The sequence below is a fragment of the Mobula hypostoma genome, chromosome 12, assembly GCF_963921235.1.
Source record: "Mobula hypostoma chromosome 12, sMobHyp1.1, whole genome shotgun sequence".
Classification (NCBI taxonomy): domain Eukaryota; kingdom Metazoa; phylum Chordata; class Chondrichthyes; order Myliobatiformes; family Myliobatidae; genus Mobula; species Mobula hypostoma.
In genome coordinates this window covers 2,931,090-2,955,513 of record NC_086108.1, presented here as the reverse complement: position 1 = coordinate 2,955,513, position 24,424 = coordinate 2,931,090, and the positions used below count along the sequence as shown (strand labels likewise).

At 46.8% G+C, this 24,424-nt stretch overlaps 1 protein-coding gene across 2 annotated transcripts in view; it reads left to right on the top strand.

Annotated features, from left to right (window-relative positions):
* The window catches only part of sars2 (seryl-tRNA synthetase 2, mitochondrial), a 137,479-nt gene that overhangs the window by 40,229 nt on the left and 72,826 nt on the right, over positions 1–24,424 (top strand). For both annotated transcript variants that reach the window (XM_063063495.1, XM_063063494.1), the window contains exons 7-10: positions 5,731–5,836; positions 7,730–7,777; positions 11,907–12,015; positions 16,904–16,949. In XM_063063495.1, the coding sequence (XP_062919565.1) occupies positions 5,731–5,836; positions 7,730–7,777; positions 11,907–12,015; positions 16,904–16,949 (309 nt within the window). The remainder of the gene's footprint in view (positions 1–5,730; positions 5,837–7,729; positions 7,778–11,906; positions 12,016–16,903; positions 16,950–24,424) is intronic.

Below are 24,424 nucleotides of genomic sequence, written 5' to 3'. Positions count from 1 at the left end.
AGCAACTGTTCCACTGGGCTCAGTAGTTAAGCCATACATGAAGGCCGGGAGCTGGACTTGGTTGTCAGAGGCTATTTGAGATGCACACCATTGGGAGCATTAATAGGTAGCTGGAGCTTGTCGCCATTACCTCCCCCGGCTATAAGAAACTTAAGGAACAATCTATATCTAAGCTATCATATGTATTTATATTTATTGTTCTTTTTAAAATTGTTTTTTTTAATTTTATGGTGTTTTTATGTGCTAATCAGATCTAGAGTAAAGGTTATTTCGTTCTCCTGTGCACTTGTGTAGTGGAAATGACATTAAACAGTCTTGAAACTTGATAGCTCTTAGTTGTCACTGCTGACATCTCAGGCATTTGAGATCAGTAATAAATACTAGTCATAATAATGACGCCCATATCCCGCGTCAATGAACGTCACTTTTCAGTTATGTGCCCTGCGTGATGGCAGTGTTAGCTGTTTTAACGTGTATTGAACCAGCTGGTAATCTCTGTGTGAACAAGTGCTTGTCCGGATACGACTCTGCCCCTTGCAGGTACTGTATTATTTGAGGTTCTTTCTTCCTGTCCGCTGCGGAACAGCGGGGGGTAGTCCCCGTGGCTCACAGACATTCATTATCTCTCAGACAGCTCTGTTGCTCACTCACACATCCCCTTCTGTCCTGCGGCTGGCAGTGATACTTTAAACTCTTGTTACAGCTGACTTATGAGATTGGGTAGCCTTTTTCACTGCAGGCATAGTGATTTTTTTTTAAACAAACAACTGCTTTCCATAGAGTGAGAAGAGCTTCTGACCAGTTTCCAATTTAGATTTATTTATCGCATGTTCACTCAGTGGCCACTTTATTAGGTACACTTGTACACTTGCTTGTTAATGCAAATATTAATCAGCCAATCATGTGGCAGCCAGTCATAAAAGCATGCAGACGTGGTCAGGAGGTTCAGTCATTGTTCAGATCAAACATCAGAGTAGGAAAGAAATGTGATCTGAGTAACCTTGTCAGTAGAATGATTGTTGGTGCCACATGGTGTGGTTTGAGTATCTCAGAAACTGCTGATTTCCTGGGATTTTCTCACACAGCCGTCTTTAATGTTTACAGAGAATGGTGCAAAAAACCCCCAAAGAAAAACATCCAGTGAGCAGCAGTTCTGTGGGCAAAAATGCCTTGTTAATGACAGAGATCAGAGGAGAATAGGCAGACTGGTTCAAGCTGACGGGGAGGTGATAGTAACTCAACTAACCACATGTTACAGAAGTGGTGTGCAGAAGAGTATCTCTGAATGCACAACATATTGAACCTTGAAGTGGATGGGCTCCAGCAGCAAAAGATCTTGAACGTACACTCAGTGTTCATTTTATGGACTCACTTTCAAGGTGTCTTCATCTCATGTTCTGTAAGCTCTGTGGTCAAGAGGGGACACTGGCTCAGATACTGTCCGGGTGTAAAACAGCTCTAACTCAAGGACCGTATAGGTGGCGCCATGATAAGGTGCTTCTGGCTCTTGCTGACACACTAGATGCAAGAAGAGGACGGCTGGCACAGATTTGAGGAAGGCCATCGCCTTCATCAAAGAGGGAGCCAGGCCTTTCGTAACCAAACAACCAAAGCCCAATCTGCTGCTAACAGCCAGGTCCTGGGAGATGAGGGTCGATGTGGGAAGGAGATTGCAGTTCCCGGATGTGGTGCACACAACCCTACGCCTGGACATTGTACTTTGGTCAACCAAAGACAAGAAAATAATTCTGGTTGAACTGACTGTGCCGTGGGAGGAGGGATAGGAAGAGGCCCACGAGATAAAGGCCTTGAAGTACCAGCAGGAGTGTAAAGACAAGGGATGGTAGGCATGGTTGTTCCCTGTGGAGATCGGCTGCAGAGGTTTCCCAGCCAAATCAGCATGGCGGTTGTTGTCAGATCTGGGCCTAGACGAAAGGAGCAAAAAACGAGCAGTTCGTAGGATGGGGGAAGAGGCAGAAGGAGCCTCTTGTTGGATTTGGAGTAGGCAAGAGGAGGGGAGCTGGAAGCCAGGAGCAGATGGGCAGTGATTTGGCCACCACTGCCGGCCCACCAACTGGCGAGTGTCATGGTTAAGGTTCGAAACACTCGGTGAAGGTTGGGAATCACCTGATGACATCTGCTCCTGGCTGAAGGCTACGGTTACCTTATAAGGTAACTGGAGAATGCACCCTAACAGGTGTATGTAACAAGAAATATTTATTGTTTATTTATTATTATTTTTTCTTCCTTTTTGTACTTGAACAGTTCATTGTCTTTTGCACACTGGTTGAACGCCCAACTTGGGGTGCGATCTTTCATTGACTCTTTTGTGGTTATTCTATTATGAATTTTTGAGTATGCCCACAAAAACTGAATTTCAGGGACATATATGTACATTCATAATAAATTTACTTTCAACTTTGATCTTTACTCTGTGCAGGAGGTACCTAATAAAGTGGACACTGAGTATATATTGAAACATAGGTAAAATATGTAGTTTGCATTAACACACCCTAGGAAGTGCTAGGGACAGCCTGCAAACATCACCACACATTCTGGCACCAACGTAGCATGCCCACAGTGTTCAGCAGAACAACACTGAACACAATAAGCAACAGAACAACAGCAAGACAAGCCATATTCCTCCCTCACACCTTCCAACACACATCGGTTCTTCAATCCCAGAACAGGTTTCCAGTCTTTGGTCTTCAACTATCAAGCTTCGATTTCTGGACTTCTAATTGACCTTCAGGCTTTGATCTTTAATCTTAAGTGTTGACCCATAACCCCCCACCCCCGGACTAACCGATGACGATAGCCTGAACCCCAGACTCGAGTACCAGGCATGCTAATAATGGGATCCTGAACTTCACACTCGTACTCCTGTCTCACTGATGATGGGACACCAAACTCCACACTCAAACTCCTGCCTCACTGATGACAAGATACTGAACACCACAATTGAACTCTTGCATCACTGATGACAGGATACTGAACTCCAAACTTGAACTCCTGCCTCGCCGATGCTGGGACCTCAAATTTCAAGAGCGGTGACTCACCAGCCCTCTTTCCTAATGGAATAGCAATCATACTTGTAAAAACTTGTATAGATGTTTTAACTGGATGCAGGCATAAAATGGCACGATCTCCTACTGTGCGTCAGTTTGTCTGCTTATTCCAGGAGGTACCATTGTTCCCTGGTCCAATGAAGGTCCATCACAAGAAAACCATAAGAAAAGAAGGGGTCCCAACACCAATCCCTGCAATGCCGCTAGTCATCGGCAGCCAACCAGACAAGGCCCCTTTTATTCCTGCTCTTTGCCTCCTGCCAATCACCCAATCTTCTATTCATGCTAGTATCTTTCCTGTAATAAGTTCTTCACAGGGAAGGGAATCTGAATGTTGATGGACTCTGACTGGGAAGTTCTTCACATTAGTACTTAGCGAATCTGGGTCTAGATATGGACAGGACAGAGTTGATGAATGTTAGAAGAACTTTTGACTTTTTTGTTGGTCAGTCTGTGTCAACTCTAGGGTTTCTGGGGCTCGTTGCAGTACATTATAGACACCAAATATTGGAAAACTGTATAGTATTTGCCATGGAAGTATTTCTTCTTTCAAATGGAAAACTGTGTATATTATTTGCCATGGAAGTATTTCTTGTTTCAAAGATGTTGTAGAAGAAAAGTATTCTCTCACACTACCCAGTTCTGCATTCTAGTGGTGCATGCGAGGTCAATTTCAATGTTTAAGGAAAGTTAGGGTACATGGGTGGTAGTGGTATGGAGGGCGATGGACCTGGTGCCGGTTGATGGCAGTAGGTAGATTAAATGGTTCAGCACAGACTAGTTGGGCCAAATGGCTTGATTATGTGCTGTACTTTTCTATGCCTAATTATGTTGACATTGGACTCCATTCATCATCCACATTCCATATTCTCTTAACCCCTGTCCAAAGAAAGCTTTAACAGTTTTGATGAAGCATCAACCTTTTTCCTCTCTCCACAGATGCTAGCTGACATGTTGAATCCATTCATTCGTTATGGGCTGCGTCTTATGATGCGCCCAATCATGGTCTTTCCATGACCATCATTGTTCTTGGCAAATTTTTCTACAGAAGTGGTTTGCCATTGCTGCCTTCTGGGCAGTGTCTTTATGAGATGGGTGACTCCTGTCATTATCAATATTCTTCAGAGATTGCCTGGTGTCGGTGGTCACATAACCAGGACTTGTGATATGCACCGGCTGATCATACAACCATCCACGATCTGCTCCTATGGCTTCACGTGACCCTGACATTGGGGGGGGGGGGGCACAGCTAAGCAGGTGCTACACCTTGCCTAAAGGTGACCTATAGGGTAGCAGAGGACGGGAGCACCTTACACCTTTGGTAGAGACGTATCTCCACCCTGCCACCCAGACATGTTGAGTATTTCCAATAATTATTTTCTGATTCCAGTATCATCAGTGTTTTGTTTTTATAAAAATAATGGTGGTTTTAAAATTTTCCATTGATCCCACCATCTGTTGGGCAGAGAACTCAATGTTTATGGCAGCTGGCATTGAAGATGGCAGCGCGCACAGATCTCCGGTGAAATGATATCGTATCTGTTAAATAGGGGCAGTGGACAATTCTGATTTGATGGAGACAGATATGAAAGTACAGATGAACATCTGGAGAAATTTCTGAAATGCCGGTTCGCTGCTGCTGTTACTGTGCGATTGAGAATCTTCCGAAGGGGAGGCCCCAAAATCCCCAGCTTTGCCTGCTGCTGGTGACCAAGGCTGAGGATGAAGCGTTCGGATAGAGATGGTGCTTGGTACTTGGTGTCGGAGGGCCGATCGGAGGCTTGAAGTTTTCAGACGACTCAGAGTTGGACTGTGGCGGGGCATGGCGGGGAGAGTTTTCTTCCTTCTCCCGTCTGCGTGAGATGTGGGACTTTCAAGAGACTTGGAACTTTTTTACTGTGCCATGGCATGTTCTTCATCAAGTTATGGTATTGTTGCACTGTTATAACTATATGTTATGTGGTTTTTGTTAGTTTTTCAGTCTTGGTCTGTCCTGTGTTTCTGTGATATCACACCGGAGGAATATTGTATCATTTCTTAATGCATGCATTACTAAATGACAATAAAAGAGGGCTGCATGTCCTCATAATCTAATCTAATCTAATCTTCCTTGAGCATCCCAGCTGTAATTTTAAGGTAACACACACAAAATGGTGCAGGAGCTCAGCAGGTCAAGCAGCATCTATGGAAAGGAGTACACAGTTGACGTTTCTGGCCGAGACCCTTCTTCGAAGAGGGAAGGAGTCTAGCTGGAAGGTGATAGGTGAAGCCAGGAGGGTGGGAAAGGCCAAGGGCTGGAGAGGAAGGAGTCTGATGGGAGAGGAGTGGACAATGGGAGAAAGGGAAGGAGGAGGGGACGCATGGGGAGGTGATAGGCTGGTGAGAAAAAGTAAAAGGTCAGAGTGGGGAATAGAGGGGAGGGGGCAGTTTTGTTCACTGGAAGGAGAAATTGATTCTCATGCCGTCAGATTGTAGAGTACTCAGACAGAATCTAAGGTGAATTTTAAGGTCTTTGGTGTTTTCCCCTAGCCCAGTCTCTCCAAACCGCTCCAGTAACAATTGTTTATATTAAAAAAACAGCTGGACCATGCCATGACTTCTTGGATAATGGAGGCTGGTTTAGAGTTTAAACATTAACTCTTTGTATTTGATCTTGATCCAGGCGCCTCTCCCATGTCTCTGGCCATCGATCCTACTACCTCCGAGGACCAGGCAGTGAACTGCAGCAGGCTTTGGCCCAATTTACAATGAGCAAGCTGCTCAAAAGGGTGAGCTCTTTTGAACAAAATCCAAAATGCTCTCCTTCCTTGCCTTCTTCGTGTCATTTGATGCGCCTCGGACGAGCATCACAGATATCATTTCTTCTGCCGTGTTTTCCACACTGCTCACACTTTCATATGGTCCATTCTGACTCTTGCCTTTCTCAACTTCTTCACAGCTGCCTTAAACACATCTCTTTCTATCCAGTGTCTTGTATAGATAAGTCCTTTCTCCCAGCAACATGGACAAAATGGTGGAGGGATTCAGAAAGTCAGGCAGCATCTATACAGGGGAATAAACTGTTGTCCTGATGAAGGGTCTCGGCCTGAAACGTCGACTGTTTATTCTCTTCCATAGATACTTCCTGACCAGCTGAGTTCCTCTAGCATTTTATTCAGACTTCCAACATCTGCAGAATCTCTTCTATTTAGTCCTTTCTCCTAAGTTCTTTGATGCCATCTGCTCGGAAGTCAACACTATCCACATGGCTTCTGAAGTGCCTTCCCATTTCCCCAACCATAACTTCCCCTGTGCAACTCTCAACCATGTCTGTGCTATTCCACACATCTGTTCTCAGCCCCTCTACTCCCACATCTGAGTTTCTTTCAGATTTCAGCAGTTTTTGTTTATTTTTCATAAAATTGCAATTCTTCTGTTAGGTTTCTTTCCTAGCTAATTCTCCAACTCGATGGCATGAACATCAACTTCTCTAACCTCAGGTAGTTTCTCCCCTCTTCCCCCTCCTCTCCTTTTTCATTCCCTATTCTTAACACTGCTCCTCACCTAACTATCGCCTCTCTTTGATGGCCCCCCAACTTCCCTTTCCCTCATGGTCCACTATTCTCTCCTCTCAGATTCCTCCCACTTCATATCCCTTGCTGTCTTCTCACTTCATTCCCTTCTCCCTCACCCACCCTCCCTCCCCAACCCCCCCCAACCTGGTTTCACCTCTCACCTGCCAGTTTTAACTCCTTCCCCTTCCCCCACCACCTTTATTTATTGATTGAGATACAGCACACAATTGGCCCTTCCAGCTCTTTGAGCCACACCGTCCACCAATTTAACCCGAGCCTAATCACGGGACAATTTACAATGACCAATTAACCTACCAACCAGTACATCTTTGGAAGAAACTGGAGCACCCGGAGAGGATACAAACGCCTTACAGGCAGTGGCGGGAATTGAACCAGGGTCACCAGTTCTGTAAAGTGTTGTGCTAACCACTACGCTGTCGTGCCAGGGCGTAAGTATAGGGTTTGAGAAAGTGGTTGATGCTGGTGGCTGACAGTATTTAAGTAATGTCGAGGTCAGGGGTTCACAAGCTTTTTTTATGCCATGGACGTCTACCATTAATGGAGGGGTCCCTGGGCCCCAGGCTGGAAACCCCTGGTCTAGTGAACACTTGAATTGCTTGGACATAGAGGGGATGAAGTGCCAATGAAATCGGATGGCCTGGTTAAGCTTAGTGTTTTAGCTGAACCTTGTAAGGCTGGACTGAATGAAGGCTCTGGGCCGAGTAGTCTGACAGTGTTAAAGAAAAGTTTAAAAGATTAGCTGTGTCACACGTACGGCGAAGCATACAGTGAAATGCGCCAAATCAAATTAGCATGGGTTATGCTGGGCGAGTGAAACCATGCTTCAGAGCGCTCACAGCTGCCTAACCCTGATCCACCTGTCTTTGGGAGCAGGAGGAAACTGGAGCACCCAGGGGTACCACGTGATCACGGGGAGAATATACAAACTCCTTACGAATTGAACCCCAGTCTTACCGCTGGCACTGTATAAAGTGTTGTACTAACTGCTGTAACATGATGCCCACTGGTCAGGGTGGGTAACTTGGACTGAATATTGTACAATTGTGCTGGCAGATTTAATACTTCTCCCATAACTTTTTGTTTCAGGGATTTGAGGCAATATCTGTTCCTGATATGTTGAAAGGGGCTGTGTTTGTAAGTATAGAAATTTGTTCAATTGCATTCATTAAAAGCACTGAAGCAGGCCATCCAGCCCAAGTCTTCTCTGCTGATATTTTAATTTTTGTATCATACTCCTGCCTGACTGCATCTCATCCTCTCAGCATTTCCCTTTTCCCTTCATGGTCTCTCCTCTGAAATGTATCTCTGTAATCTCCTTCAAAGCCATATCTACTTCAAGTCAAATCAAGTCTATTGTCATTTTACTATATACATGTATACCGTCAAATGAGACATTTCTCCGGACCACGGTGTAAAGCACAGTAGTACACAGATTACACATATAACACACGATAGCTTAGGAAAGTAAGGTTAAAATCTACAGGTGGGTTAGGTAAACAAGGTAAAGTGCATAATTTAAATATTATAGGGTACAGAACCGATTATTCAGTGACACTTCAAAATTGATGTGGCAGGGAGTTCAGAAGCTTAATGGCCTGAGGGAAGAAGCTGTTTCACATCCTGACTTTATGCTTCAGATAAAGTCTCCTGCCTGGTGGTAGAAAGTCAAAGCGAGTGCTGGACATGAATGGTGTAATGTTGAATCAGATTCACAGGTCTGGCGAGTGAGACAGAAAACACTGACTACAAAGGAAGTATATTAATTATTTATTTACAAACAAGTAAAAATTCGACCAAACATTAATGTTCCCCAAATTATAGAAACGACAAATCTGAATATTCAAGAAACACACTTAGCTAAAGACGCGTGCAGAGCCTACCTTCCCAATGGCTGTGTGCACCACTTGCCCTTAAACAAAGGAAGAGAGAGCGAGCCTCTTCCATGTGTTATTTTATACCCGGGATATCTGAAACTGGATACCAGGCAGTTAACCAATGGGAAAAGCAGCTGCAATTTCTAAAACTGACCAATCATGACAGAAGTGACTTTCGACAATCAAAGTAAGCAATGCTCCCACAGGACAGATAGATGCGATCCTTGATATTACTAAGGGCCCTGCATACACAGCACTCCTGATAAATGTCCCCGATGAATAGTCGGGAGATATCTGTGATCCACTCAGCCATTCCTACAGGCCTTTGTAGGGACTACCAGTCCGATGCTCGGCTGCTCCCATACCAGATGGAGATGAAGCTTGTCAGGGCACTCTCATTGGTGCTCCTGTAAAATTCAGTTAAAATCGGTGGGGTGGGGGAGAGCCTCGCTTGCCTCATTCTCCTCAGGAAGGTGTAGGCACTACTGTACTGTCTTGTTTGGGGAGGTGATATTGAGGGACCAGGTGAAGTCATCTGTCATGTGAACTCCCAGGAACTTGGTACACTTAACTCTCTCTAGGGAGGAGCCGTGTATTCACAGGGGGAATGGGTCATCTGACCTTTCCTGAAGTCACAATTATTTCCTTGGTCTCCTCCACATTCATAGTTCGGTTGTTCTCACAGTAGTCCACCAACCGCTCCACTCTCTTTCTGTACTCTGACTCATCATTGTTGATGAGGCCAACCGCTGTTGTTTATCTGCAAACTTAATGACATGGTTTGAGCTGAACCCTGTAACACAGTCATGCATCAGCAGTGGGTTTGTTTATTAATGATGTTGGTCTCAGGTCAAGTGTTGGAAAGTGGAACATTACAACACAGCACAGGCTATTTAGCTCACAATGATGTGCCAAAACTTTAACTGCTTCATGATCAATCGAACACTTCCTTCTCCCATGACTGACCAAGGCCTCTGCCGGTCAGCGTCCACCATAGATATTGCATCCTAGCAGTCTAGATGCACGAGCTTGGGCAGTACAATATGGAGAGCAAGCTGTTGCCCACGTAGCCAGCTCCCCTTCTCACACATCTGATAAACCCAAAGGAACGGCAGAGACCAATACAGTTTGGCACCAGCGGCGTTGTAGGAGTTGCCCGTCAGTGATTGAATTCAACATTGGACTGCCTTTGGGATTCCAGCTCCAGATTTTTCCTCAAGGTTTACTCCCAAAGCCTTCCCCGTGAGTTGGGTATAGCTGCAAGGCAGCGGATGTTTGAGATCAAAGTTTTCCTTCTCCTAGATGAGCTGCCAACCACGGCTGATGAGTCCCATCTGCCCAAAGTGACTGGTTCTAAGGCGCCAGTAACCCTTCTTTGCCACTTCTGTCAGTAGTAACCGTTCTGCTGGGCTTAGTAGCTAAGCTACACACATACCAGGAGCTGGAGTTGGTTGTCAGAGACTATTTGAGGAGCACACGATTGGCTATTACAATTTCAGGAACCTCCTCCCATGTAGCCCTCCAGTTTTCTATCATCCATGTGCCTATCTAAGGTTATCTTAAGTATCTACCACTATCCCTGGGAGATTCCATGCACCATCGTTCTCTGTAATAAATAAAAAAATAAATAAAGCCTACCTCTGAAACCCTTCCCACCTCCCCCCACCCCCATACTTTTCTCCCATCACCTTAATGTATGCCCCTTCATATTAGCCATTTCCACGCTGGGAAAAAGTCAGACTGTCTACTCGACCTATGCTTCTTATCTTCATGTACATGTCTGTCAAGTCATCTGTTATCCACTTTCTTTCCAAAGAGACAAGCCCAAGCTCACTCATCTTTTCCTCATAAGACATGCTGTCTAATCCGGGCTGTCCAGGTAGGTCAAGGAGCAGGAAATCCTCAAGCTTCTTTTCACTTGCCTATATAGGGGTGAGAGAAGGCCTTGGTTTAACATTTTATCCATAAGGTGACACCTCAGTATTGCACTGGAGATGTGACCTAGATTTTGACAGCCCAGACTCTGGAGAAGGACTTCAATTCAGGACTTCCCAACCCAGAATCAAGAGCCCGTCAGGGCTTACTGTTGGATGCAGTGAGATCTTTGCCCGTGAGAGAGGAAGCTGGAGCACCCAGTGAAAACCACTGCACTCACAGAGAATGTGCAAACTCCACACTGTCTGCTCCTGAAATTCACCATGGAACTTGGGTTGCCAAGACTGTGAAGCAGCCAAACTACTTGCACTGCCTGCTGTACCTTTGTTGAGCGAAATTGCTGAAGTTTTTGTGACATCTCTGCTGGTCCTCAAACAATGGTTTAATGGTTCAGTGTGATATCAGAGAATGTATACAGTATACAGCCTGAAATTCTTACTCAAACAGGGAAAAAAACGAAGAATGAATGACAGAAGTATCAGAACCCTAAAGCACCCCTTCACCTTCCCACACACAAGCAGTAACAAAAGCATCACCCCTCCTATTCCCCCCACTTACCCTTGCAAAGTCACTGATTGCCCCCCTCCCACCATGCAGTCAATAACAAAACCCCCAAAAAGACCTTGATCTAGAGTCCATCAAAAACTACAATCCATCCTAACTTCGGTATCTCAGACAGGCTCTCTCTCACCTACTCCAAGCACAGTAATTGCCTATCGGTTCATTGGCAGACATTAATATTAATAGACCTTTGATCTCATTAATTAACTTAGAAGAAAACCAGAAATTCTGAGCTCTCATGTATATACTACACAAGCAATGCACTTCATTGTTACACCTGTACACCTGCTCGTTAATGCAAATATCTAATCAGCCAATCATGTAGCAACTGTCTGCACAAAAGCATGCAGACGTCATCAAGAGTTTAGTTGTTATTCAGACTAAGCATCAGGATGGGGAAAATATGTGATCTAAGTGGCTTTGACTGGAATGATTGTTGGTGCCAGAAGGGGTGGTTTGAGTATCTCAGAAACTGCTAATCTCCTGGGATTTTTCTGTACAACAGTCTCCAGAGTTTACAGAGAATGGTGTGAAAAGCGAGAATACATCAAATGTGTGGCAGTTCTTTGGGCAGAAGGACTGGTTTGAGCTGACAGGAAGGTGACAGTAATTCAGATAGCCATGCGTTATATCAGTCGTGTGCCAAAGAGCATCTCTGACCACACAGCACGTCAGACCTTGAAGTGGATAGGCTCCAGCAGCAGCAGCAGACCACTGCAGGTTCTGGGGTGTACCTAATAAAGTGGCCACTGAGTGCGTATTAACAGCAGTACACTCTCTGGCAGTTGCACTGAAGGCAATGGAACAGAATTTTGGAAGTGCTGTACTGTGCACTAGACACGGGTGACGGAGGATGAGGATGCCTTTAACAGTTGAATTTCCTAACTTTACAGGAGGGTTGTGGAATGATGCCCAATGCCAAAACATCTCAGGTGTATCAGCTCGATTCTGCTCACTTCGGTGATCTCTGTCTAGCAGGAACAGCAGAGGTTGGCATCGCAGGTAAGGGCATGACAGAATGAGTTAGGAACCTTTTGCATTCCCTGAGCATTAACTAACTTTAACCCTCAATGGATAACTGGGGTTAGGGGGGTGTGTGCAGGGGTGGGGGGGAGAGAGAGGGAGAGAAAGAGAGATGAGTGATGTGAGTGGGGGAGGGAGAGGGAGATGGATATGACTGTCGTGAGTGGGGGAGGGAGAGGGAGATGAAAGAGAGGGAGAGAGCAAGAGAGGTAGTGGGGGCGGGGAGTAGGGGAGAGGGGGTAGACTGACAGAGTGGGGGGAGAGTGTGGAGTGTGGGAGGGAAAGAGAAATGGAGAGAGGGAGCAGGTAGGGGAAGAGAGAGATGGAGGGGAGAGAAGGGGAGAAGGAGAGTGAGAGGAATAGAGGGTGAGAAAGGAAGTGGGGAAGAAGAGGGTGGAGGGAGTAGGGGAGGGGAAGAGCGACTGAGGAGAGATGGAGGCGGAGAGAGGGGAAGGGAGGGGCATAAGGGGAGAGAGGGAGAAGGGGGTTTGGAGAGGAAGAGGGGAGTGGGAGGAACGGCGGGAGAGAGGGAAGGAGAGGATGGAGCAGGGGAGAGGTGGATGGAATGGGTAGTAGGAGGGGGAGGAGGAGGAGTAGAGAAACGATGAGCAGAGAGGGAAGGGTTTGGAGGGAGGTAGATATGATTGATTTGTTTCATGAGCTGTGTACCTGACACACCACAGAGTGGAGATAACACAATAGGTAGTGCAGATGTCCCTTGGCTCCAGTGACCCCGCCCCCCCCCGCCCCCCAGTCTGTTTCTGAACTGTGGGATAGAGATCGGGCTTTCTCCTTGTGAGCAACACAAAGGCACTGGACGGTAGGCAGCAGCTATGGTGGGAAATGGTTAGTTGATGTTGTGAATCAAGCCCTAACCCTCAGTTCTGATGTTCATGTCCTGTTGTACCTCCTTCTGCCCAACTTCTCACCCTAGTAACATATTCCTTTCTCCCTTCATTATTTCTCTTCTGAAATGTACCTGCACAATCTCCTCCTTCAAAGCCTACTTGCCGTGAGTCGCGGGCTTATTGTTTTTTTAATGATGTTGGTCTAAGGTCAAATGTTAGAACATTTTGTAGGCTTTTCCGAGGATCATCAGTTTGATGTGGTGGATGAGCTTATGAGTTCCTGAGATCCCAAGAGCAATGCTGTGTAGTTCCTTGTTGGGTTGCGCATGGCAGTGAGGGAGGTTCCAGACCAAGACCAATCCAACTTAGACCTTCACGGTGCAATGGGTAGAAGATGATGATGGATCACAGCAGCAATGAACGGTCCCCAGTCGTCTTGCATTCTGTACCACTGGACTCTGACCCAGATCAGTCAAGGACCGTGTGGGGGCTGCCCGTGCATTAGCCTACCCACGTTAAATAAAGTCATGCACAGGCATTCTCCATTAAGGGAATGACCCCTCAGGAAAACGTCATGCTCACCTTGAGTGATGGCATTATAACTGTTAGAACAGAGAACAACACAGTACAGGCCTTTCTGGACTGGAAGGAGATGGCCAGTATAAAAAAAAGTGCGGGAGGTAGGGAAGATGAGAAGCAAGGGTCATCAGGTCATCAGTGGATCCAGGTAAGCGGGGGTTAATAGGCAGATGAGCATGCAGATGCTCGGACATGACGGGTGGAAGTGATGAGTGGAATTCTCTCTGTGACTGAGTTTGCTCTGGTGCTCTACTTTCCTTCCACATCCCGAACGCATGCAAGTTACTATGCTAATTTGTTACCGTAAGTTGTCCTTAGCATATCTGATGGATATGGTTCCAGCTCCCGTAGGCAGTAGAGAGATGTGAGTACTAGATGTATTTAAGGCAGTGTTACATAGAAACATAGAAAACCTACAGCATAATACAGGCCCTTCGGCCCACAAAGCTGTGCTGAACATGTCCTTACCTTAGAAGTACCCAGGCTTACCCATAGATCTCTATTTTTCTAAGCTCCATCTATTCATCCAGGAGTCTCTTAAAAGACCCTGGATTCCACGGACCCCTCCGTTAATGGTTGGGGACCCCTGTTCTAAAGGGAGGCTGATTAAAATTACAAAGAAAGCATGGCAGTATCTCTACTTCCTTAGAACTTTACGAAGATTCGATATGGTGTCTGAAACTTCTATAGATGTGTGGGGCAGGGTATTGGCTGGCAGCCTCATGGCCGGGGTGTGGAAACACCAGTGTCCTTGAACGGAAAGTCCTACCATCAGGAGTGGATACAGCCAGTCCATTATGGGTGAAGTCCTCTTCTCCGTTGAGCAGATCTACACAGAATGCTGTTGCAGGAAAGCAGCATCCATCATTGCCCCCGCTCCCCAACACCATGTAGGACATGCTCTCTTCTCACTGTTGCCATCAGGAAGAAGGTGCAGGAGCCTCATGACCCACACCACCAGGTTCAGGAACGGTTATTACCCCACAACCATCAGGCTCCTGAACCAGTGTGGATAACTTCACTCACCACAATGAGCCTCAGGTCCCACACCACCAGGTTCAGGAACAGTTATTATCCCACAATCATCAGGCTCCTGAACCAGTGTGGATAACTTCACTCTCCACAATGAGCCTCAGGTCCCACACCACCAGGTTCAGGAACAGTTATTACCCGACAACCATCAGGCTCCTGAACCGGTGTAGATAACTTCACTCACCACAATGAGCCTCAGGTCCCACACCACCAGGTTCAGGAACAGTTATTACCCCACAACCATCAGGCTCCTGAACCAGTGTGGATAACTTCACTCACCACAACGAGCCTCAGGTCCCACACCACCAGGTTCAGGAACAGTTATTACCCCACAACCATCAGGCTCCTGAACCAGTGTGGATAACTTCACTCACCACAATGAGCCTCAGGTCCCACACCACCAGGTTCAGGAACAGTTACTACCCTGCAGACATCAAGCTTTTGAACCAAATTGGATAACTACCCTCAACTTCACTTCCCCATCATTGCAATGTTCCCACACCCGTGGGCTCACTTTCAAGAACTCTGAGCTCGTGATCTGGATATTTATTGCTTGCTTATTTATTATTTACTTTTGTATTTGCGCAGTTTGTTGTCTTGTGCACACTGGCTGTGTGTCTAGTTGGTGCGGTCTTTCCTTAATTCTATTATGGCCGTTGGACTTATTGAGTATGTCCACAAGAAAATGAATCTTGGGGTTGTACATGGTCTCTCTCTCACACACACACACACACACACACACACACACACACACACACACACACACACACACTCACTCACTCACTCACTCACTCACTCACTCTAATAATAAATGTACTTCAAACCTTGAACTTTGACGAGAATGATTCCAGGAATGAAAGGGATACCGTATGAGGAACGTCTGGCACCTCCTGGGCTGTATTCCCTGGTGAATGGGGGGGGGGGGGGCCGTGTTCTTATAGAAACATTACGAATGTCAAAAGGCCTGAACGTATTAGATATGGTAAAGTTATTTCCCATGGTAGGGAGGTGTAGGACAAGAGGGCACGACTTCAGGATTGAAGGACGTCCATTTAGAACAGAGATGCAGAGAGATTACTTTAGTCAGAGGGTGGTAAATCTGTGGAATTTGTTGTCACGAGCGGCTGTGGAGGCCAAGTCATTGGGTGTATTTAAGGCAGAAATAGGAATAGGTTCTTGATTAGCCAGGGCATCAAAGGGTATGGGGTGAAAGCAGGGGAGTGGGGATGACTGGAAGAATTGGATCAGCCTATGATTGAATGACAGAGCAGACTTGATGGGCTGAATGGCCTGCTTCTGCTCCTAAATCTTATGGTCTTAGGTCCTATTAAGAATTAGCTTTGTTTGTCAAATGTACATCAAAACATTGAAACATACAGTGAACTACGTTGTTTGCATGAATGACCAGCAGCGCCCAAGGATGTGCTGGTGGTAGCCTGCAAGTATTACTGTTTTTCCAGCTTGACATGCCTACAACTTCCTAACCCTAACCCATATGTCTTTAGACTGTGGGACAAAACTGGAGCACTCAGAGGAAACCCTCATTGTCATGGGGGAGAGCGTGCAAACTCCTTACAGACAGCAGCAGGAATTGAACACCTATCTCTGGCACTCTGATAACATTACTCTAGCCTCTATGCTATCATGCCACCCAGCAGATGGAAGGAGAAAAGGATGGAGGGAGGTAGGAGATGCATTTATTGGGAAGCTGGATAAGACATGAGGGGAAATGCATGGTGATTCTGAAGGCACTGAGGTGAAGATGATGAAAAAGGCTCCTTGGAACATCAGTACCAGATAGACCAGCTGCAAATACTTAGTTATATGCAGTCTGCCTTTGCCTTTGTGTCTCTGTGTATACAGATCCATAATTCCTTGAAAGTCACTTAGAGCACAGGTAGATAAAGTCATTAAGAAACCTATCGAATGTTGAAAGACTTTGATAGAGTGGATGTGGAGACGATGTTTCCTGTGGTGGGGGAGTCTAAAACCAGAGGACTCAGCCTCAGAATAGAGGACATCCATTTAGAATAGAGATGAGGAGGAATTCATTTATCCAGAGAGTGGTGACTCTGTGGAATTTGTTCTGGAGAGCCTGTCATTGAGTATATTTAACGCAGAGTTTGAGAGATTCTTGATTAGTCTGGGCGTGGAGGGATATGAGAAGAAGGTAGGAGATTGGGGCTGAGAGGGAAAGTGGATCAGCCATGATGAAATGGCGGAGCAGACTCAATGAGTTAAATGGCCTAATTCTCGTGCATTATCTTAAAGTCTTAAGAGAGCATTTGGCACATTGGCCTTTCCAAGTCAAAGTATTGAATACAGGGATGATATGTTGAAGTTGGTGAATCCTAGTTTGTTATACTCTCCATGCTGTTCTCTCAGTGAAAGATGCTGTTGTTTTCCAGGGTACTTCATGGATCATGCTGTTAACATCCAGGATCTGCCCATGAGGTAAGTTGATGAATTATGGAGAAGCACTGGGTTTTGCTGGAAAGTTTTGTGTCAGTTGTCTGCCTTGCGCTAATTTCTAAATTTTCTGTCCATGCTGAGTGGCTTTACTAGTTAGCAGCCTTCAGTTTCCAACTTTCTCTCCTTGAACATTTGTGGCAAGTACAGCTCCAGTGACCACTTTATTAGGTACACCTGATCATAATTACAAATATCTAATCAGCCAATCATGTGACAGTACCTCAATGCATAAAAGCTTGCAGACATGGTCAAGAGATTCAGTTGTTGTTCAGACCAAACTTCAGAATGGGGAAGAAATATGATCTAAGTGACTTTGACCATGAAATGTTTGTTGGTGCCAGATGGGGTGGTTTGAGTATCTTAAAAACTCTGATCTCCTGGGATTTTCAACAGTATCTGGAGCAGGGTTTCCCAATTTGGGGTCCATAGACTCCTTTCTTAATGGTGTTGGTCCATGGCATAAAAATGGTTGGGAACCCCTGCCCTAGAGTTTACGGGGAATGGTGTGATAAACAAAAAACGGTTCCACTGAAAAAGCCTTGTTAATGAGAGAGGCCAGTTTGGAATGGCCAGACCGGTTCAAGCTGACAAGAAGTTGACAGTAACTTGAATATCCACACGTTACAACCCTGGTGTGAAGAGGAGCATCTCTGAACACGCAACACATCAAAACTTGAAGTGGTTGGGCTACAGCAGCAGAAGATCTCGAACGTACACTCAGTGGCCACTTTATCAGGTACAGGAGATATAATACCTCATAAAGTGGCCACCCTGTGTATATCCGACTGTAATGCATTGGAAAAAGCTACATTCTAAATGCACAGGCAACACACATCAAAGTTGCTGGTGAACGCAGCAGGCCAGGCAGCATCTCTAGGAAGAGGTGCAGTCGACGTTTCAGGCCGAGACCCTTCGTCAGGATCCGAGAGATGCTGCCTGGCCTGCTGTGTTCACCAGCAACTTTTATGTGTGTTGCTTGAATTTCCAGCATCTGCAGAATTCCTGTTGTTTGCATTTCTAAATGCACATTCGTCTTTCTGTAGAACCTTTTGTTAAGGATTTTGTAAAGATTAGCTTTATTTGTCATATATACAGTTGCAAGAAAAAGATTAGAGAACCCTTTGCAATTTCCTGGTTTTCTGCATTAATTATTCATAAAATGTAGGTCTGATCTTCATCTAAGTCACAATAATAGACAAACACAATCTGCCTAAACTAGTAACACAGAGACAATTGTACTTTCCATTTTTTTATTGAACACATTGTTTAATCATTCACAGTCCAGGCTGGAAAAGCTACGTGAAACCTTGTATTTAATAACTGGTAGAACCTCCTTTAGCAGCAAATAACCTCCACCAAATGTTTCCTGTAGCTGCTGATCAGACTTGCACAACGGCAAGGAGAAATTTAAGACCTTTCCTCCATACAAAGCTGTTTCAGTTCATCGATGTTTCTGGGATATCTTGCATAAACAGCCCTCTTCAGGTCAGGGGCTAAGATCTGGACTCTGACGTGGCCATTCCAAAACACAAATGTTCTGCTTTTTAAACCTGTTGTTGATTTACTCTTGTGTTTTGGATCATGTTGTATCATCCAACTTCTATTAAGCTTCAGGTGACGGACTGCTACCCTGACACTCTCCTGTAAAATGTCTCGATACAGTTTTGAATTCACTGTTCCCTCAATGACTGCAAGCTGTCCAAGCCCTGAGACAGCAAAGCAGCCCCAAACCACGATGCTCCTTCCACCATGCTGCACAGCTGGGATGAGGTTTTGGTGTTGGTGTGCAGTGCCCTTTTCCCTCGAAACATAGCAGTGTGCATTTCTGCCGAAAAGTTCAACTTTTGTCTGATCTGTCCACAGAACGTTGGCCCAGAAGCGTCGTGGAACATCCACGTGGTCTTTTGCAAACTTGAGGTGGCAGCAGTGTTTTTTCCCTGGAGAACGGTGGTGTCCTTCCTTGAGCACCATTTTCTTATAGTGGACACATGAACAGAGATTTCTACAGGTCTGTGGCTGTTACCCCTGGGTTCTTTTTCACCTCCTTCAGCATTGCACATTGTGCTCTTGGTGTGAGTTTTGCAGGATGCCCACTCCTAGGGAGAGTAGCAACAGTACTCACCATTTGTAGACAATTTCTCTTACTGTGGACTGATGAACACAAAGGTCTTTAGAAATGCCTTTGTAGCCTTTTCCAGCTTCATTAATCTCTACAGTTCTTCTTCTAAAGTCCTCTGAAAGTTGTTTTGATCAAGGCATAGTGCATGTAAAGAGATCTTTCTTGAGAAGAGCAGGCTCTCTCAGTAATCTGACTTTGTCTTGTTATAGGGCAGGGCACCTGAACAACGCACACCTCCAATCTCATCTCATTGATTGGAACGCCTGACTCCAAATAGCTTTTGTGGAAGGCATTACCCCAGAGGTTCCCATACTTTTTTGAACCTAGACTGTGTTTAAATGGTGGACTCAGTATTGACGAGAAGTACAATTGTTTGTATGTTATTAGTTTAGGCAGATTGTGCTTGTCTATTATTGTGACTCTGATGAAGATCAGACCACATTTTATGAGTAAAAAATGCAGAAGACGAGGTAAGAGGAAAAGGTTCACAAACTTTTTCTTGCAGCTGTACATTGAAAATTACAGTGAAATAATTTGTATCAAATCAAATCAGCGAGGTTTGTGCTGGGCACAATGCAGGTGTCACCATGCTTCCCGCACTAACATAGCATGCCCACAACTCACTAACCCCAACTCGGGTGCTCTGGTTTCCTCCTACAGTCCCAGAGATATGGGTTAGGATGGTGGTGAGTACTGGTGGGTTAGGATGGTGGTGAGTACTGGTGGGTTAGGATGATGGTGAGTACTGCTGGGTTAGGATGGTGGTGAGTATTGGTGGGTTAGGATGGTGGTGAGTACTGGTGGGTTAGGATGGTGAGTACTGGTGGGTTAGGATGGTGAGTATTGGTGGGTTAGGATGGTGGTGAGTACTGGTGGGTTAGGATGGTGGTGAGTACTGGTGGGTTAGGATGGTGGTGAGTATTGGTGGGTTAGGATGGTGGTGAGTACTGGTGGGTTAGGATGGTGGTGAGTACTGGTGGGTTAGGATGGTGAGTACTGGTGGGTTAGGATGGTGGTGAGTATTGGGTTAGGATGGTGAGTACTGGTGGGTTAGGATGATGGTGAGTACTGCTGGGTTAGGATGGTGGTGAGTATTGGTGGGTTAGGATGGTGGTGAGTACTGGTGGGTTAGGATGGTGGTGAGTACTGGTGGGTTAGGATGGTGGTGAGTATTGGTGGGTTAGGATGGTGGTGAGTACTGGTGGGTTAGGATGGTGGTGAGTACTGGTGGGTTAGGATGGTGAGTACTGGTGGGTTAGGATGGTGGTGAGTACTGGTGGGTTAGGATGGTGGTGAGTACTGGTGGGTTAGGATGGTGGTGAGTACTGGTGGGTTAGGATGGTGGTGAGTACTGCTGGGTTAGGATGGTGGTGAGTATTGGTGGGTTAGGATGGTGGTGAGTACTGGTGGGTTAGGATGGTGGTGAGTACTGCTGGGTTAGGATGGTGGTGAGTATTGGTGGGTTAGGATGGTGGTGAGTACTGGTGGGTTAGGATGGTGGTGAGTACTGGTGGGTTAGGATGGTGGTGAGTACTGGTGGGTTAGGATGGTGGTGAGTACTGGTGGGTTAGGATGGTGGTGAGTATTGGTGGGTTAGGATGGTGGTGAGTACTGGTGGGTTAGGATGGTGAGTACTGGTGGGTTAGGATAGTGGTGAGTACTGGTGGGTTAGGATGGTGGTGAGTACTGGTGGGTTAGGATGGTGAGTACTGGTGGGTTAGGATGGTGGTGAGTACTGGTGGGTTAGGATGGTGGTGAGTACTGGTGGGTTAGGATGGTGGTGAGTACTGGTGGGTTAGGATGGTGGTGAGTACTGCTGGGTTAGGATGGTGGTGAGTACTGGTGGGTTAGGATGGTGGTGAGTACTGGTGGGTTAGGATGGTGGTGAGTACTGGTGGGTTAGGATGGTGGTGAGTACTGGTGGGTTAGGATGGTGGTGAGTACTGGTGGGTTAGGATGGTGGTGAGTATTGGTGGGTTAGGATGGTGGTGAGTACTGGTGGGTTAGGATGGTGAGTACTGGTGGGTTAGGATAGTGGTGAGTACTGGTGGGTTAGGATGGTGGTGAGTACTGGTGGGTTAGGATGGTGGTGAGTACTGGTGGGTTAGGATGGTGGTGAGTACTGCTGGGTTAGGATGGTGGTGAGTATTGGTGGGTTAGGATGGTGGTGAGTACTGGTGGGTTAGGATGGTGGTGAGTACTGCTGGGTTAGGATGGTGGTGAGTATTGGTGGGTTAGGATGGTGGTGAGTACTGGTGGGTTAGGATGGTGGTGAGTACTGGTGGGTTAGGATGGTGGTGAGTACTGGTGGGTTAGGATGGTGGTGAGTATTGGTGGGTTAGGATGGTGGTGAGTATTGGTGGGTTAGGATGGTGGTGAGTATTGGTGGGTTAGGATGGTGAGTACTGGTGGGTTAGGATGGTGGTGAGTATTGGTGGGTTAGGATGGTGGTGAGTATTGGTGGGTTAGGATGGTGGTGAGTACTGGTGGGTTAGGATGGTGGTGAGTACTGGTGGGTTAGGATGGTGAGTACTGGTGGGTTAGGATGGTGAGTACTGGTGGGTTAGGATGGTGGTGAGTATTGGGTTAGGATGGTGAGTACTGGTGGGTTAGGATGGTGGTGAGTACTGGTGGGTTAGGATGGTGGTGAGTACTGGTGGGTTAGGATGGTGAGTACTGGTGGGTTAGGATGGTGGTGAGTACTGGTGGGTTAGGATGGTGGTGAGTATTGGTGGGTTAGGATGGTGGTGAGTACTGGTGGGTTAGGATGGTGAGTACTGGTGGGTTAGGATAGTGGTGAGTACTGGTGGGTTAGGATGGTGGTGAGTACTGGTGGGTTAGGATGGTGGTGAGTACTGGTGGGTTAGGATGGTGGTGAGTACTGCTGGGTTAGGATGGTGGTGAGTATTGGTGGGTTAGGATGGTGGTGAGTACTGGTGGGTTAGGATGGTGGTGAGTACTGCTGGGTTAGGATGGTGGTGAGTATTGGTGGGTTAGGATGGTGGTGAGTACTGGTGGGTTAGGATGGTGGTGAGTACTGGTGGGTTAGGATGGTGGTGAGTACTGGTGGGTTAGGATGGTGGTGAGTATTGGTGGGTTAGGATGGTGGTGAGTATTGGTGGGTTAGGATGGTGGTGAGTATTGGTGGGTTAGGATGGTGAGTACTGGTGGGTTAGGATGGTGGTGAGTATTGGTGGGTTAGGATGGTGGTGAGTACTGGTGGGTTAGGATGGTGAGTACTGGTGGGTTAGGATGGTGGTGAGTACTGGTGGGTTAGGATGGTGGTGAGTACTGGTGGGTTAGGATGGTGAGTACTGGTGGGTTAGGATGGTGGTGAGTATTGGGTTAGGATGGTGAGTACTGGTGGGTTAGGATGGTGGTGAGTACTGGTGGGTTAGGATGGTGGTGAGTACTGGTGGGTTAGGATGGTGAGTACTGGTGGGTTAGGATGGTGGTGAGTACTGGTGGGTTAGGATGGTGGTGAGTATTGGTGGGTTAGGATGGTGGTGAGTACTGGTGGGTTAGGATGGTGGTGAGTACTGGTGGGTTAGGATGGTGGTGAGTATTGGTGGGTTAGGATGGTGGTGAGTTCTGGTGGGTTTGGAGGGTGGTGAGTACTGGTGGGTTAGGATGGTGGTGAGTACTGGTGGGTTAGGATGGTGGTGAGTACTGCTGGGTTAGGATGGTGGTGAGTACTGGTGGGTTAGGATGGTGGTGAGTACTGCTGGGTTAGGATGGTGGTGAGTATTGGTGGGTTAGGATGGTGGTAGTACTGGTGGGTTAGGATGGTGGTGAGTACTGGTGGGTTAGGATGGTGGTGAGTACTGGTGGGTTAGGATGGTGGTGAGTATTGGTGGGTTAGGATGGTGGTGAGTATTGGTGGGTTAGGATGGTGGTGAGTATTGGTGGGTTAGGATGGTGGTGAGTACTGGTGGGTTAGGATGGTGGTGAGTATTGGTGGGTTAGGATGGTGGTGAGTACTGGTGGGTTAGGATGGTGGTGAGTACTGGTGGGTTAGGATGGTGAGTACTGGTGGGTTAGGATGGTGAGTACTGGTGGGTTAGGATGGTGGTAGTACTGGTGGGTTAGGATGGTGGTGAGTATTGGTGGGTTAGGATGGTGGTGAGTACTGGTGGGTTAGGATGGTGGTGAGTACTGGTGGGTTAGGATGGTGGTGAGTACTGGTGGGTTAGGATGGTGGTGAGTACTGGTGGGTTAGGATGGTGGTGAGTACTGGTGGGTTAGGATGGTGGTGAGTACTGTGGGTTAGGATGGTGGTGAGTATTGGTGGGTTAGGATGGTGGTGAGTACTGGTGGGTTAGGATGGTGGTGAGTACTGGTGGGTTAGGATGGTGGTGAGTATGGTGGGTTAGGATGGTGAGTACTGGTGGGTTAGGATGGTGGTGAGTACTGGTGGGTTAGGATGGTGGTGAGTATGGTGGGTTAGGATGGTGGTGAGTATGGTGGGTTAGGATGGTGGTGAGTATGGTGGGTTAGGATGGTGGTGAGTATTGGTGGGTTAGGATGGTGGTGAGTACTGGTGGGTTAGGATGGTGAGTACTGGTGGGTTAGGATGGTGGTGAGTACTGGTGGGTTAGGATGGTGGTGAGTACTGGTGGGTTAGGATGGTGAGTACTGGTGGGTTAGGATGGTGGTGAGTACTGGTGGGTTAGGATGGTGAGTACTGGTGGGTTAGGATGGTGGTGAGTATTGGGTTAGGATGGTGGTGAGTACTGGTGGGTTAGGATGGTGGTGAGTACTGGTGGGTTAGGATGGTGGTGAGTACTGGTGGGTTAGGATGGTGGTGAGTACTGGTGGGTTAGGATGGTGGTGAGTACTGGTGGGTTAGGATGGTGGTGAGTACTGGTGGGTTAGGATGGTGGTGAGTACTGGTGGGTTAGGATGGTGAGTACTGGTGGGTTAGGATGGTGGTGAGTACTGGTGGGTTAGGATGGTGGTGAGTACTGGTGGGTTAGGATGGTGGTGAGTATGGTGGGTTAGGATGGTGGTGAGTACTGGTGGGTTAGGATGGTGGTGAGTACTGGTGGGTTAGGATGGTGAGTACTGGTGGGTTAGGATGGTGGTGAGTACTGGTGGGTTAGGATGGTGGTGAGTATTGGTGGGTTAGGATGGTGGTGAGTACTGGTGGGTTAGGATGGTGGTGAGTACTGGTGGGTTAGGATGGTGGTGAGTACTGGTGGGTTAGGATGGTGGTGAGTACTGGTGGGTTAGGATGGTGGTGAGTACTGGTGGGTTAGGATGGTGGTGAGTATTGGTGGGTTAGGATGGTGGTGAGTACTGGTGGGTTAGGATGGTGGTGAGTACTGTGGGTTAGGAT